Source organism: the organism of the source record quoted next, unplaced genomic scaffold (genome assembly GCF_019419815.1).
Source record: "Pyrus x bretschneideri cultivar Hongxiangsu unplaced genomic scaffold, Pyrus_bretschneideri_v1 Contig52, whole genome shotgun sequence".
Taxonomy (NCBI): Eukaryota; Viridiplantae; Streptophyta; class Magnoliopsida; order Rosales; family Rosaceae; genus Pyrus; species Pyrus x bretschneideri.
This window is the reverse complement of record NW_025999790.1, coordinates 2,774,866-2,791,369: the sequence shown is the minus strand read 5'-3', so window position 1 is coordinate 2,791,369 and position 16,504 is coordinate 2,774,866. Positions and strand designations below refer to the sequence as shown.

Genomic DNA, 16,504 nt, shown 5'->3' with positions numbered 1-16,504 from the left:
CAGCCTGCAATTGCGAGGAAAATGAAACGGGAGAGGGAGAGACTCCAAAAAGCGTGACGATCTCCAGATGTTATCTCACTCACTCTCACCATTCTCAAAATTGAAGACGATGACTTCCCCTTCACACCGAGTTCGCTCAAGCCTTCAACCAACCACATCGATCGCTGTTGAGGATGAACACCTCCAATTGACTACGGCTTCTCTGCTCAAATCGGCTCCCTCTCACGGCCAAGTGGTACTTTATCGACCTCTCTGAAGAACTACACTCGTTAATGCGTGCAAAGGTGTATACCAATTGCCACATTGCAAAGGTGAATAGAATGTTTACGTACAAGGACATGTCACACGCACTCATTATTGAGTACACACCATAGCATGTATTTTATACTGCATGTGCTAGTACCGATCGATATTGGGAGTGATAAATTGATCCCTACTTCAATCACGTGAGCCACTGAATCTATATGGTCCCTCCATTATACTCTTTGGATCAAACTCTATGTCAAAGAGAGGAGGTTTAATATTGCTAGTTTAGCATGGCTTTATCTAAGACTAAAGTTACCTATTGTCCCAAGAAGCGTGACTCAGCAAGCAGTTAAGCCAAGTAATTGGATTGACGAGAGATTTTAAGAAGGTACTTCGAAGATTATACCAAATATGTTCAGTGCCTCGAAGGTGGCTAATCTCAATGAAAAAATTACTATTGCGCTTATCAATCAACATGGTAATGATGTTACTAACAAAAAAATCCCCCACAATTCTACAAGTAGATCATCATCATCACCACCACCACCTACGCCTTCGGTACTGCTCCAAGCGGTGAACTTGCCAAAAAGAATGGTCCTCCTCTGCCGGAAAATACTAGAGGGAATCTGGTTGGGGATTCCATAGTGCTCAACGGAAAAAAAAAAATGATTTGGAGTTGCATGAGGTGGTGGCAAAGATGGGGAAAGGGTTGATATTTTTCAGCGACAAGGCAAATAGATTCAAAGGTGAAGAGGGTTCCTCTATTCTTTGCAAGTCTCGTAGAGAGGAAGAGGATGATCAACTTACAAGGATGGGAATGATATGTTTCTGGAAAGCCTTGGTGACCATGGAAGAACAAGAAGAGATGACTAGATTTTAACGCAACGAGATGCTTCTTGCATTTGCTGCCATGAATCCAAGTGTAATTGCCAATCACTGCCGCATATGATGGTGGCGCTGCGGTGGCGATGAATTTTTCCTCACCAATGTCCTCCATAGGATGATGCGGTATGAAATTATTTTTCTTATTCAGTATTCTAAATTACTCTAACCTACAAGAAGAGAAGGGATTGAACTCAAGTGCAAAAGGTAACAATATCTTCAAAGAAGAGCTTTGGAAATTTGTTTCCAACTTAACAATAATGTACCATTGCAGAAAAAGGCAAGTAGACGTTTGGATATGCACCAGAAAATGTTAATGCTTAAGTGAAGAATCTAAACAAGATAAGACAATACACTCCGAATCAAAGTGTCAGAGAGATCAACTGTTAACAAGAATAAACTTGAAGGGACTACGTAACTTCCAACAGTAGTATCGTTAATAGTGTTGTTACTTGATGAACACCTAACTAGCAAGTCAATGTTACATCCTCCCCACCCTACCCCGTACCTGTCATCTTTTCTGCATGCCACTTTGAGAAGCCTTCCACCAGGGCATCCCTCATCCATGCATGCCGGCAACTCACAATAGCCTCTGCGACAGTCAGCCATGTTCTGTTTCGGGTGCTCTGCTCGGGCCATGACTCAAGCTCCTCCTTAACAAACAAGGCAAACATAGCAGCTTTACATACACCTTCTGGACTGAACTCATCCTGGTGTGTTTTGCTCTTAAAATAATAATACCCCAGGAAACCCTGCAAACCAAATAGATAAACAGTTGGTTTGCTTTATCCATGTACTGTGAATAGAAAGAACATATAAAATGATTTGGCAAAGAATTCTCGAAACATATGCAGCAGGCATAAACACACGATGCTAACATACAAAGCCAACCAAAATTATATACATCTTTATTTTTATCCATGACAGACGAAACATATTGATTAAATTGGATATCGACATCTGGAACTTAAGAAACCCCGAGTTCCTTCGTCTATCAGTAACATAGGATAGGGAAAATAACTACTCTGGACTACAATGCCCTGAGAGGCCAGGTCAATTAAGTTAGCTTTCTACAACTATTAAACCCACCTGGTGCACACATAACTTACAGTTCTGTCAAGGTAAATCGTACTGCCCACAATGAAATGTAATAACTACGTAAAACGGATCTAATGAAAACATTAGACCCAATGCTTAAGTCATGTGAAACACAAGACATCCAATCAAAACACAAACTGATAAACAATCTAAAACAATTAAAGCCTTAAATGGTGCATCATCTCACAACAAAGCAAAAGTAAAAAATTGCAATCCCCAAAAGCATTTCAATGTTGAACACAAGAAATCCAAATAACACAGAAACAACCTAAGCAATTCTAGCCTTCAATAGATGAAGAGAAAATATTCAAAGAAGTTAGAGGTGATAATATGGAAAAAGCTCAAGAAATAAAGATTAGAACAAATAAAAGTTAAAAAAATGTATTTCACCATTAGCTCTCCTCGAACTCCAGCTTCTTCCACTGCTTCCCTTGCGGCAGCCTCCTCAACAGTTTCATCATTCTCCCAGCCTCCCTGCATTTGAATAACATATTCTTAAATAAAACAGAAACTTATTATAAGTTCTCTACTACCCGCACCCAAAGCACATAATCACTTGTGCAATCGTAATTACTGTTCACCGTAGTAAAAGATGTTTCTACCCTTGTTTTCGCCCCTCCAAGTTTTAGTAGCTAAGCTTACGTATCGACAAGTACTCTTGGCAAATCCGGGTATTGGAGATTACCTTCGACGATATAATTCTCATCCTACCTTATTGTACTTTACTTATACTCTGACATCACATGTGAATTGGGTTCATTCCCGCTCACTAGCGCACTCTTATAATTAGGCACTTTTAGGTTTAAATTTATTCACATTTTCCAGATCACTACCATTTATGGCTTTTTCACCCTTCGGGTGTCGGCCAGCACAGACAATGAAATAGATTGATTATGACACATACGATCGGCAAGAGAATGTCGCAGTTGACTCCAACTTCCACCTCCTACTGTCTAGTCTAGATGAGTGTAATAAAGCATTTTCTAAACCTGTCCCTTCCACCAATTACCCATTACAACAATAGAAATAAGTGATGCCTTGAGAAATGTCTTTCCTTGGAAAACGACTATAGCCACTCATTGTTTTGGAGTTCCAACCATTAACATATCAAATATTTTGCTTCTGATCATAGGCATTCCATACGAAATTCCTTTCCAAAGGGAACCCAAAGTAGTTCCTTGTTTCGTTTTAGTCATATTTAAATTACCCACCACTAGTGTCAAACTCATCTCATAAAAATTTAAAAAAAAAAAAAAAAAGCAAAAAACAGAGGAAACCAAAGCACATGAGAAATTGTAACGTATAACCCTATAAGTATGTAGAACATAAATTTTTTACTAAGTCAACAAAGAAGTCACCACATTTAACTCATCAAAAATAAGGAACCAGTTTATTCTATATCTCATCATGAAAGAAAATCATGCTGAGAAACAAAACTAAAGCAGGAGAGAAAAAGAAGAAGTCCGACAGTGTTAATATAGTTCAAATGCTAAGGGGCACTATAATCATAACAAAAGCATCCGTATCTACATTTGCATATTTTGGGCCAGTTAAAACGACAATTCTGTTCCCAGCCTTGCAGATGTCAAAACATAAGTGAGACTACATGTCTATGGGCTTCATAATTGATTGAATTATGGACTAAACAAATATCAAAGGAACTAACCATCATATCTATTAAGGACTTCTTCTCAGAAGTTTTGTAATTTCTGCAAAATTAAATTCATGAATCATATAAAGCCTCGTTCCATTCCAAAACAGAGCAGGCTAGTTCCAGTACAGCCGGGACTTGGGCTTTACTTTCTAATATTTTCTGCTCTAGGTTTTCAAAGCCCAGAGTCATGATATGGAACCTAAATTTATCTATAGCTATCAAATGAAAAGAAACTAGTTTGAAGGTTATACCTAAATGTTTCCCAAATAAAGAAATCCTATCAACCTAATTTGATCTTGATCCCTAATCCCACAAGCATAAGTTACTTTGAAACTAACATTTTTCACAACTTTAACTCACTTTTACTGTTAACCCGTTAGTTAGGCGACAGAACAAAAATAAAATAGTAATCTCTCAGGAAGAAAGACCACAAAGTTGTTGACATTTTCAAACTTCAGCAGAGAATATACATACCTTTGGAAACAAAAGACCTGGTCCACTAGGTGAGTTAATCATAAGCACCTCAATGATCTTCTCAGAATTGGCCTCATCAGTCTCATCAGAATTTTTGTATCTAAATGGAATACACCTGTCAAGGTCATCTGAGTTAGCTACTTCTTGAGAAAAAAAATAAAATACTTGTTCACATACATAAAATGGTACAGTAAGTAATTTCAAATCTACTTAAAGATGAGAAATAGAAAGACAAGAATCTAATGCATATAGAAATGTCTGAATGGTCACTCAGCCCTGCCAAATAATTTAATGTATAACCAATAACCATGCTACCAAGCTCACACTTTATATTATCTATATTTAATCTACACGTCATTCGGTTTTGATGTATTAGTAAAAGAAATTATATAGTGATTCTTGTCCATAAAAAAGGAAAGATAAAAACTTGTACAGTGAAACTTCATATCAGGATAAAATAAGGCATGTTTAATAGAAGTTTATTGATGACTACAAAACTGCAACATATTGGGTTCGTTTACAACCTGTCCATAATAACTCAAGTACTTTATGTAATTTATCACTCACAGAGTTTCATCAAAGCAACAGTAGACTCCCTCTAGAAAGAGAGAAGCCTAAAGAATCGAACATGGTTCTCTGTGTCCTCATTTTTTTCCCTTTTCCACCTTGTCAAAATTTGAAAGAACAATGAACATACTCTTCCTAATTATAACAAAAGGCTGAAGCAGGAATAATGTGAACAGTAGCCGAACTGGTATTAAGCATATAAAGCACTGATTACAAAATATATCCAACCAAAGACCAGAAACGGAAAATTCATTCGACAACATGTCAAACTGGCCCTAAACACGGCATAATACAGAGGGCCACCACCCTAGACAACTCTCCCAACCCAAAGTGTAGACATGAAACATAATGCTAGTCATATGCTATCTGCCAATTTTGTGCCACCACAAAATGATGCATGACTTGAGTCACACGAAAATTGATTAAGCTCCTCATTTTCAACACAGAAAAACCAAAACATGTCAGTTCATCTAATTGCAGGTATCACCCAAAAACCAATGCAGAATTTAAATTTGCGTAAAAAATAGCAGCATCTGATAACAAATTCTGGTCAAGATATGATTAAAACGGCCCAAATGGTTGGCTAGAAGCCAGGTCCTCAGGTTGGAATGTGGGCACAGACAATGATTGCATCAATGCAAACATTCCCAAATAATATCACCAAGATATTTAATAAAGTCCCAAAAGCTTACAAATTTGAGGAAGTATAACCACGCCATATCTGTCACTTTCATATGTGATCCAACAAAATCTCTCATCGATAACTTATAGACGAAACTCAGGTAAGTCAATACAAGGTCATTGCTTGTCCTAATAATCCCACATTCTCTACCTGCCTTATATAATAAATATGTATAAATACACACACAATCAATAAACAAAAGAAACCATTGATCTCACCCTTCTTAAAGATCCAAATGGTTGCCATCAACCAGTCAAAATCCAAAAAACAAACCACAAAATACCACATCACAAGAAAAATCCTCCAACTTTGGAGACACATTGGTCCACCTCCACCACTAGAACACCACGTAAACAAACAACATCAACATCAATCCAAATCAAACATATACAAACGAATATATACACACACATATAAAGACATCCATATATGTTTGTATTTATAAATCAATAATATACAGAGAAGAAATGTAAGTACCCGGCAACAAGGCGACAACCGGCCTCGTAGCGTTGCTGATGCCGACCCGTACGGGCCACTATATCACACATACTAAGCGCCCAAACCAACAAAAATCAATCCTTTTTCTCCTCTTTTTGGAAAATCTTCAACAATTTCTCTCCTCCTCTTCCGCCATTGAAATCGTTCTGGTTCTTTAATTTGGTTTTTTACGCGATTTTACAATGCTCACGCCCGCACCGGATAAATCTCCCAGTACTGGTTCTCTGGGCTTCGACGGCGGCAACCGGCGCTCCCTCGCATCATCCAATGGCTGTGGATTTCATATTTCGTTCTGTTTTTGCTTTAGGGTTTGGTTGCAGAGAGAAAGAGAGGGAAAAATGAGGGCTGGGTTGGGGGAGAGAGAGAGAGAAAATAAAATTAAAAAATAAATAAATAAATAAAAGCGGTTAGACCGGATCGAATCGGACGGTGATGGAGGTCAAAGTCACGTGGTCGATAGATCAAATGCGGCCCCACTATTGGAGAACAATTGGGTTCTATTCTATATACACACGCGGTTGGGATCTGGTGGTTTTTGGATCATCTTAACGGAATGGACTTCCTTAGTGTTTCTTACACGTGGCGTACTGTGGAGGATTAGCTGGCAATCGGTCATGATATTGGTTACAGGGCGTAGTCAATTTGGCACAAAGTGGTTGGCCGTTACAGCGAATTTTTAATCGTTGGAAGAAGATTCAGCGGATTGGTAGTCCACGACATACTGGTTTTATTTTTGCGCTTTTGGAGGGAATGGTGACGATTCAATGTCGGTATCCAGTGAAGGCTTCTGGTCCATTGGATTGAGTTCTTTGCTATTAAGGGTCTTAGCTTTGGAAAAGGATCCCGCGATGATCCTTTCCTTTTCTTGTGAATCTTAAAGATCCCGTGATCATGATCGTAACCGTTCATTATATATTATGTGGTTAAAAATCATTTCAAAATTTTAAATTTTAAATTAAATATAAATAGTATCTAACAAAAACTGACCTCACAATGTACGATAAATTGTCACAATCATGGAATCCCTAAGAAAAGAATCACGGTCATGATCACGATCATAGTCACGGTTACGAGGATCCTAATCCCTTAGCTTTACCCAACTTAATATCTTTCAATCAATATTTTTGAATAAAATATATGGCGAGGCCAAATTTGCTAACTTAGAGAAGTAACAACCTGATCGTATAAACATACCAGGTTAATTTCTAATTCTTCTATTTGTTAATTAAGTTGTTACGTCCGTTAAAAGAATGTTTTTCTTATGTGGCATATCACAACTTACTAGGGCTGGGTTCAGTTGGCAAACCGTGCCAAATTTCTTGTGTCACCTGCCAGCCACATGTACAAAATTATCGAAAATCAGTTCCCGCTAGCCAACGGTCTTCTTGCGGTTGCCAAAAATCGATTCAGCCAAAATTATTGGCTGGTTCAGTTGGTAAGTGGCACAACTAATGGTTTGCAAAAAAGCTACAAAAACAACAGCTCAAGACCATGCACCAACCAATAAACAACAAACCATAAAAGAGAAAAAGAAGTTGATGTTGCAATTTTTCAATTGATGATAAGCCAACATAATAATGACTTAACAAATTAAATGGAAATCAAATCAAAACTTAATAAGCCAACAACAATGTCAACAAACATAATCCAAATAGATATAAGTTAAAAAACTCAAAAGTCTAACTAATATAATTGTCTAAATTCAATTGTAACAACTAATGCATAAACAAAAAACTCAAAACTCTAAAGTATGGTTCTGGCTATAAGACCCCCTTATTATAATCCCAAAACAAATAACTTGTGAATTATTCCATGAATCAATTTTGCGAAGCACTTCGAATTGATGTTCCTGCTTGAGATGTAGAACCATCAACTATTTCAATTCAAATGTTACACAAAAAAAAGTATGATTAGAATAAGAAGTAATATTGAAATATAAATTAAAAATATCAATAAACATTGTATTGAAGTACTATAACTAGAATTAGAAAAAAAATATGGCAATACTTATATTTTTCTAGTTCTTCACATGTCAAGCATGTAAAAAATACCTAAAATATCTAAATAGAAAAAAAATAATATATATATATATATATATATATATTGGTAGGTGTAAGATCCCACATCGCCCAGATGAGTGATCCTTATATGTATATTCTCATCCCCACCTAGAACGAGGCCTTTTGGGAGCTCATTGGCTTCGGGTTCCGTATAAACTCCGAAGTTAAGTGAGTTCGCACGAGAGCAATCCCAGGATGGGTGACCCACTGGGAAGTTCTTGTGTGAGTTCCCAGAAACAAAACCGTGAGAGTGTGGTCGGGGCCCAAAGTGGACAATATCGTGCTACGGTAGAGTCAAGCCCAAGATGTGACAATTTGGTATTAGAGCCTAACCCTGGCCGTGGTGTGCCGACGAGGATGTTGGGCTCCTAAGAGGGGTGGATTGTAAGATCCCACATTGCCCATAGGAGTGATCCTTATATGTATATTCTCATCCTTAACTAGAACGAGGTCTTTTGGGAGCTTACTAGCTTCGGGTTCCATAGGAACTCCGAAGTTAAGCAAGTTCGCACGAGAGCAATCCCAGGATAGGTAACACATTGGAAGTTCTGTATGAGTTCCCAGAAACAAAGCTGTGAGGGTGTGGTCGGGGCCCAAAGTGGACAATATCGTGCTACGGTGGAGTCGAGCCGGAGATGTGGTGGGGGCTCAGGCCGAGATGTGACAATTTGATATCAAAGCCTGACTAGACACTAGTTTAATTAACTATCATTACTTACGTTTCCCTGCTTTGATTTCTTTATTCTTCACACATTGATTTATAACCAACATTTAACCACTAAAATCATAAGGTTGGTGGAATAAATTGTCACATCCCCACCTAGGCCCCACCACATCCCGAGCTCGACTCCACTGTAGCACGATATTGTCCGCTTTGGGCCCTGACCACGCCTTCATGGTTTTGTTTGTAGGAACTCACGAGCAACTTCCCAATGGGTCACCCATCCTGGGATTGCTCTCGCGCACTACTCGCTTAACTTCGGAGTTCCAACAAAACCTGAAGCCAATGAGCTCCCAAAAGGTCTCGTTCTAGGTGGGGATGGGAATATACATATAAGAATCACTCCCTTGGGCGATGTGAAATCTTACAATCCACCCCCCTTAGGGGCCCGACGTCCTCGTCGGCACACCACTGCCAGGGTTAACCTTTGATACCAAATTGTCATATCCCGGCCCGAGCCCCCACCACATCCCAAGCTCGACTCAATTGTAGCACAATATTGTCCGCTTTGGGCCCCGACCACACCCTCACGGTTTTGTTTCTGGGAACTCACACAAGAACTTCCCAATGGGTCACCCATTCTGGGATTGCTCTCGTGCGAACTCGCTTAACTTCGGAGTTCATATGGAACCTGAAACCAGTGAGCTCCCAAAAGGCCTCGTTCTAGATGGGGATGTGAATATACATATAAGGATCACTCCCCAGGGCGATATGGGATCTTACAATCCACCCCTCTTAGGGGTCCGACATCCTCGTCGGCACACTTTCAGCCAGGGATTGGCTCTGATACCAAATTGTCACATCCCGACTCGAGCCCCCACCACATCACTGGCTCGACTCCACTTTCTTTTAGGGAGTGGATCTTGTAAGCCTTATATGTATATTCTCATCTCTACCTAGCAGGAGGCTTTTTGGGAGCTCACTGGCTTCGGGTTCCATGGGAACTCCGAAGTTAAGCGAGTAGTGCGCGAAAGCAATCCCATGATGGGTGACCCACTGGGAAGTTCTCGTGTGAGTCCCCAGAAACAAAATCGTGAGGGCGTGGTTAGGGCCCAAAGCGGACAATATCGTACTACGGTGGAGTCGAGCCCGGGATGTGGTGGGGGCCCGGGCCGGGATGTGACAATTTGGTATCAGAGTCTAACCCTGGCTGTGGTGTGCCGACGAGGACTTCGAGCCCCTAAGGGGGTTGGATTGGATTGTAAGATCCCACATCGTCCAGGGGATTTATATGTATATTCTTATGCTCACCTAGAACAAGATCCTTTGGGAGCTCACTGGCTTCGGGTGTTATAGGAACTCCGAAGTTAAGCGAGGGGGGTTGGATTGTAAGATCCCACATTGCCCAGTGGAGTGATCTTTATATCTATATTCTCATCCCCACCTAGAATGAAGCCCTTTGGAAGCTCACTAACTTCGAGTTCTATAGGAACTCCGAAGTTAAGCGAGTTCGCACGTGAGCAATCCCAGGATGGGTGACCCACTGAGAAGTTCTCGTGTGAGTTCCCAGAAACAAAACCGTGTTGGTGTGGTCGGGGCTCAAAGCGGACAATATCGTGCTACGGTGGAGTCGAGCTCGGGATGTGGTGGGGGTTCGGCTGGGATGTAACAGTAGGTATGGCATTCCACTGGTATACAAAATCCAATACCAAAGCCATACCATTAAATGTCGGTTCGATATAATGCCAACTGATTATGAAAAAAATACCAAAACTATACCATACAATTATGAATCGACCGGTATGGTTCGATTGGTAAATCGGTTTATGGCAAAATTTTCCACCCCTGCAACTCACTTTGCTACGCAAATGTTATCTCTCCTAGAGATACTCCAATAACACCATATATTTGCTAAGGAAATGCAGTCCGGCCTTGATTGCAATCAATGCCCAACTTGGAATCTCCCAAAAATAATATGTAGAAGCCTTGGAAATTTTTGGAAATTGAAATGAAAATATTATATGGGTTGGTTTGGGATTGTGGTGCTTTAAAAATAAAAATAAAAAAATAAAAAAAAGGTTATGAAAAAATTTGGAACATTAAATGTGTTTGGTTAAAAAAAATAAAAGTGTTTTAAAAAAATAAAAAACTATTGTCAATGGAAATAAAAAAGTAGAAGCAGGGTCTACTGTCACATGTTCATTTAACAAACTTTTCAAATAGCAAGTAGACCCTCACACGTTTTACAAAATTACAATCTTTGTCCCTATGTTATTGTCTTTGATAATTATTGTATCACATTACATACTATTTCTTTTTTAGTCATTTAACATATTCAAAACAATTTATATAAAAGTTTACCAAACACTCAAACACTACTTTTTACTTTTACAAACAAAAAAAAAATGTTTACCAAACACTTAACAACTTTGTTTTACAGCTGTTTATTCTCACAGCATATGCATTTTTTTAAAAAGCACAGCAATATCAAACTAGTCATATGTCACAAGTTGTGAAATTATGCAAAAGCCAAAAAAACACTCCATTAAATCACATAGTAACTATACTCAAGCTAATTGCTGGTTTGAGAAACGAATTCCACACAACCATAGAATTACTTTGATAGAGTGAAAAGGCCAATAAGACTTATCACACGAATGTGGTGTGAGCCAAAGGCGCTCTAATGCTTAATTAAGTTAGGCTTAATTGTAGGAAATGAATTATAAGCTATGGGTCACAAACATAGAAATGCTCTGATAGAGTGAAAAGGCCAATAAGACTTATCACACGACTGTGGTGTGAGTCAAAGATGCTCTAATGCTTAATTAAGTTAGACTCAATTTTAGGAAATGAATTATAGGCTATGAGTTTCTTAGTTAAGAAACAATCACCTTTCCTTACTAATGACACATGCCTTTATATAGTGGCAGACATGGACTTGGGGATGATCATTAAGCACGCGTGGAGCTTCTTAAGCAAGTTGTAAATTTGTACCTTCCGTTAATTTGTACAAGCTGTGAAACTATGAAAAGTGAAAAACACTCCAATAAATCACATAGCAACTATATTAATTGCTAATTGAGCTTCGCACGCTTGCTTGCTACTGATGGAAATTCCTCCCTCATCCTCTCAATCCCGCTACCACGATTAGGTCCCATTAACTCATTGAAAATCTCCATCTCCATTTCATGATTCACAAGGTTTGCAACATTCAACTGCAAATGCAAAGCCATGGAATCAACCAACCTTCTCAAAATAACATTCCAATACGCAGTCATCCGCATCTTCAAGTTTTACACTTCCTTAGACTTTCAACTTCAACCTTCACAATACCACCAATAACTAGCTTAGGGGGACGTTTCTCGTCATGCAAGATTCTCTCTATGAAAGCATTCTTCTTGGTCATAAGTCTATTCCATTCGGATGCATATTCAGGATTACAAGTGTAATCAGTATGTTTCTCCATTTCCACATCTCCAAGATCCAGTTCAATGACATTTCTTTCATTTTTGCTATGAGATTATGGCTCTTTGGGTGGCCAACTGAAGATGATAATAGTCTTGCGTGTTACGCATTAGCACAGATAGAACCACATCCTCACTATAACTCCACACCTGCTCAACAAACCTGATGGGTATATCTGAAATCCCTCACTTTTCCCTGCAAAATGAAAAGAAAAGCATTGCGCGGTAGAAAATTGGGAAGAGCAATACCTTTAGCTTCCTCCAAAATCCTCATCTCCTCTATTAATAAATTAACTTTTGGGTCCCTTTCGTTGCACACTTATGAAGTTCATCTGAGTACTGATTGAGGGTCTCGACCAGCCTAGCAGTGCAATGCATGTGCTTGTCATCAGGGTACTAGTCAAATTCTCCTCTAAAAAGAATTTTCCTGTGGGATTCTTTAGATAATCCAATAATGTGCATCAAAAGTGTAATAGCCTCACCAACGGAGGACAAACACTCTGGCATTTTGTTAAGCTCTGAAAGGTAAGAATTCAGCTTGTCATCAATCTTCTTAACAATAACTGGTAAATTCTTGGATATGCTCACTGTTCTAAAAATCACCGCCTAACGCCGTCTAGGTCCCGCCTAGGTGCTAGGCATCTGGCCACCACCCCGATTAATATCTAGACGTTTGAAAATTAAGAAAGAGCTCCTAGACTTGTTGAGGCCCGCTTAGCCCGTCCAGACTCGTTTAAGCACCCTCCTAGATTGCAACTCGGTTAGACAACAAATAGATAGCTCTCATGGGGATACAAGCAACCTAGGGTTACTGATACTGACGAGAAAAATAAAAGAACTAGGGTTGCTGTTTGAGTTTGTTTTCCTCCACCCATTTCTGATGAAAAGCAGGAGTTCGAAGAGTAAAAGATGAGAGATGATGATAAATTGATATTACAATACGTTGGCAAATATATCACCCTTTTGGACTTCCACCATTAACCACACTTTGTTAATTGAAGTGAAACCAGGAGTCACCTCAAAAATACGATACACATCTTCCTAGCAATGTAATTGATATTGGATGTGCTTAATTACTCCAGGAGAAATAATTCAGAATTATATTTACTTTGTACTGTTGTACTGGCACTTAGGATCAAATAATCTTTTTTTTTTTTGAAGCACCAAAGCTTATATTTGAGATGTAAAAACCATATTTCACAAATTTTCGGTGCATTATTCATGTTTAAGTTACAGGGAAGCAATTGTTTAATAAAATCAAAGTAATTTTGAAATGAAATCAAGTAAGGTTTTATGGGCCAAGAAATCCATTTCTGATCTTTAGACTTAGCAAACATGAAAAAACTTTCGTTCTTTTTTGCGTCGAGAATAAACTTGCATGACCTATTGTTGGAGTATCTATTTTTCATGGGGGAAGTAAGAGACTTTACATGTACTTATAAATAATTAGGTTACTTCTTATATTGTTAATTGATTTTATGGTAAAATTTCAACTTTTTCATGGTATTAAAGCAGGTTGTCCATCGTCACTTCACTTGATTTATTTTGTCCACCTGTTTGGCTTGAAAGTTTGCTCTCGCAATGGGGGAGGGTGGGTGCTGGAGTATTCGTCCAACATCGGGGAAAGAAATAACCTTGTATGTGCTTATAAGTATTGGGCTACTCCCATACTATCAATTGGTTTTAAGAGAAACTAATAAAAAAAGCTTTAAGACTTTAAATCTTAACCAAAATCATGCAAACAACATTATTTAATAGTTAGGAGAAAACAACCTAATAAAATTGGCCCAAGCAAGTACCTTATTGAGTTTCCAATTTTGCCCTTGACGACAAGCCTCTCTCTCTCATCTTTCTCGACATCTCCGCCTAAATTCTATTTTCATTTTTTATTATTCAATTCCAATTCTGCGTTGAATTCGACAAAAGTATCGCAACACAAAACTTTTTAACCCACAACAAGATGATATCTTAACCAAATGTCACCACCGAAATCGCCGCGCCGAAAGAGAAACACTAGATCTAAATTACCATCACATGGTCCTGCAAGTGGAACCAAAAAAAAAAAAAAAAAAAAAAACAAATGAAAAGCGAAAGGGGCTAAAGGGGGCATTTAAAACACCCTTGATTTGGGCAAAAACCGCAACTCGCTTGACCCCGATATTCTGGTAAGCCAGTCGAGTGAGGATCAGAGGGGGACATATTTGGATATGGCGACCAGATCCGGATTGCCGCTCCTAGTGTTGTGCACATGTTGTGGGAGGGGTTTCTATGTGAAAAAGGTGTCAACGAGGAAGATGGAAGAAAAAGAGTGTTGGCGGTTGAAAAGGGTGGGTTGCAGGATAGAGGTTAGGTATTGCTGAAGACAAAATACGATTATAAACAAGGTCGTTCTTGAGATTTTTGAGCTTCGGGGAGACGTTAAAAAATATGCCCTAACTTTATATAAGAAAATTATTTGTTTTCACATGTAAGATTTTGATAAAATTATACTTAGAAAAGAACTTCAAACAATAATTTAGAAACATGGAAAAACTAATTTTTTTTGTACCGAGAAAAGGAAACCAAAAAACCTAGGCTTACAAGTAGATAGATGATGAGTTTTGTTTTCCTTCTATCTAAACTTTTAAAATATTTTTGTATAAATCGTGATGTGTTTTTTTTTATTTACTAACCTTGTCAATAAGAGACCCAAAAATGATGATGTTTTCGAGTCTTTAATTGATATGTATAAAAATGAATGAGTACTAAATTAAACTTGTTGGTAACACGTCATATGATTTGCAAATTTTGTCTAAATATTTGGTTTACGCATTTTTCTTTGTTGAATGTTAGACTTGAATTGGAACGAATGTCATGCATATAGCATTTCGAACTCATGACCTCTCATTAATTTTAATCAACAAAAACCTTTTCGTCTGATTAAACTTCCTGATCATTTAGCTAAATTTCATAAATTTAAACTGTTATGAAAATAAATTTGTAAAAGTTAGAAAGTAAAAAATAAAGGAAAACTAATGAAAATGGCTTGAAAACTTTGAATTTTAACGATAAAAACAAAATAAAGGGTAAAATGAATAATACCAAAATTGATTTTTTAGTGTAAAAATGTGGTTTTTCGTTAAAGTGAACAATACCGGGAGTTTTTCGTTAAAGTTCCCAAAAAATAAACATAGTGTTTTAAACCCAAGACCTCCTCGTTAATTTTTAAACAACATAAACCACAAATTGCAAAAATTGGAAAGTAAATAAGCACACATAGTGTTTTAAATCCAAGACCTTCTCATTAATTTCAAATGACATAAACCACCAATTCTAGTTAAATTTCTTTGTCATTTAACCAAATTTTATAAATTTATACTTTAATGAAAACATATATGAATTACCACCTAAATAATTTTGGTGCCCCTAATTTTTTTGGGTCCCGAATGGTCGCCTAGCCAGCACTGAACTCGGGGCAGCCCTGATTATAAAACACTAAAAAATAGGCAAAGGACGCCGAGAAAACATGAAAAACTAAAGGAAAAAAAAAAAGCAAAAAGAAGGAAAAGAGATAGTAGAAGGGAGAAAGTCATGTTTTAAATGTGTACTTATTATTGTAAACTTCGTTAGGTTATAGTTAAGCGATGAGTAAGAACCTAGTGCCTAGGGGCCAAGGCAAGGGTTTGAAACGACATACAGTTTGCAATCGGTAAAATTTCAAGAAAAGAATGAGGAACGATTAAAAGAACGAAGAATTGTAAACAACTCGATTTAATTTGCCGAAATTCTAGTAGTTGGATTTTGCTTTATCAGTCTCATTAAGTCGTACTAGGTCTTTTCATGTTAGCGGTCCATGAACACTTTCTCCAACTCTGCTCGCAAGGAGTTGGAAGTCGTGCGTTGTATTGATTTCTTAAAAGTTTTAGAGCAAAATAGGGTGGATCAACTAGATCACAGTGGTACTTTATTGATATGTGAAATATGGAGGACTTGGACAGCGTATCACACCTTCCCATACGATAAGAAAAAAAAAAAGGATTTTTTCTTGGTTTTTAAGTTAAAATAATCTGACATTAACATAATTTTTCATTTTAATCTCTAAATTTGCCCTAAATTACCTTACGTCTTCAGTACAAAATCATTTTGGACATTCCACTATACTGCTTCCATATAGCTCATCAATTGAAGTAAAAGATTTGAAGCAACTAAGAAACGTTCTCCACCAAGTAGAAACAAAGA

At 37.9% G+C, this 16,504-nt stretch overlaps 1 protein-coding gene across 1 annotated transcript; it reads right to left on the bottom strand.

The window, feature by feature from the left end:
• Window positions 1-1,427: 1,427 nt before the first annotated feature.
• Window positions 1,428-6,476, bottom strand: LOC103961860 (nudix hydrolase 16, mitochondrial-like). Its single transcript, XM_009374498.3, has 4 exons — window positions 6,081-6,476; window positions 4,355-4,469; window positions 2,617-2,700; window positions 1,428-1,880 (listed from the first exon to the last, which is right to left on the bottom strand). Exons 1-4 carry the CDS (start codon window positions 6,149-6,151, stop codon window positions 1,626-1,628), a joined length of 525 nt encoding a protein of 174 aa, XP_009372773.1. The 5' UTR covers window positions 6,152-6,476; the 3' UTR covers window positions 1,428-1,625.
• Between the last annotated feature and the right edge of the window lie 10,028 nt (window positions 6,477-16,504).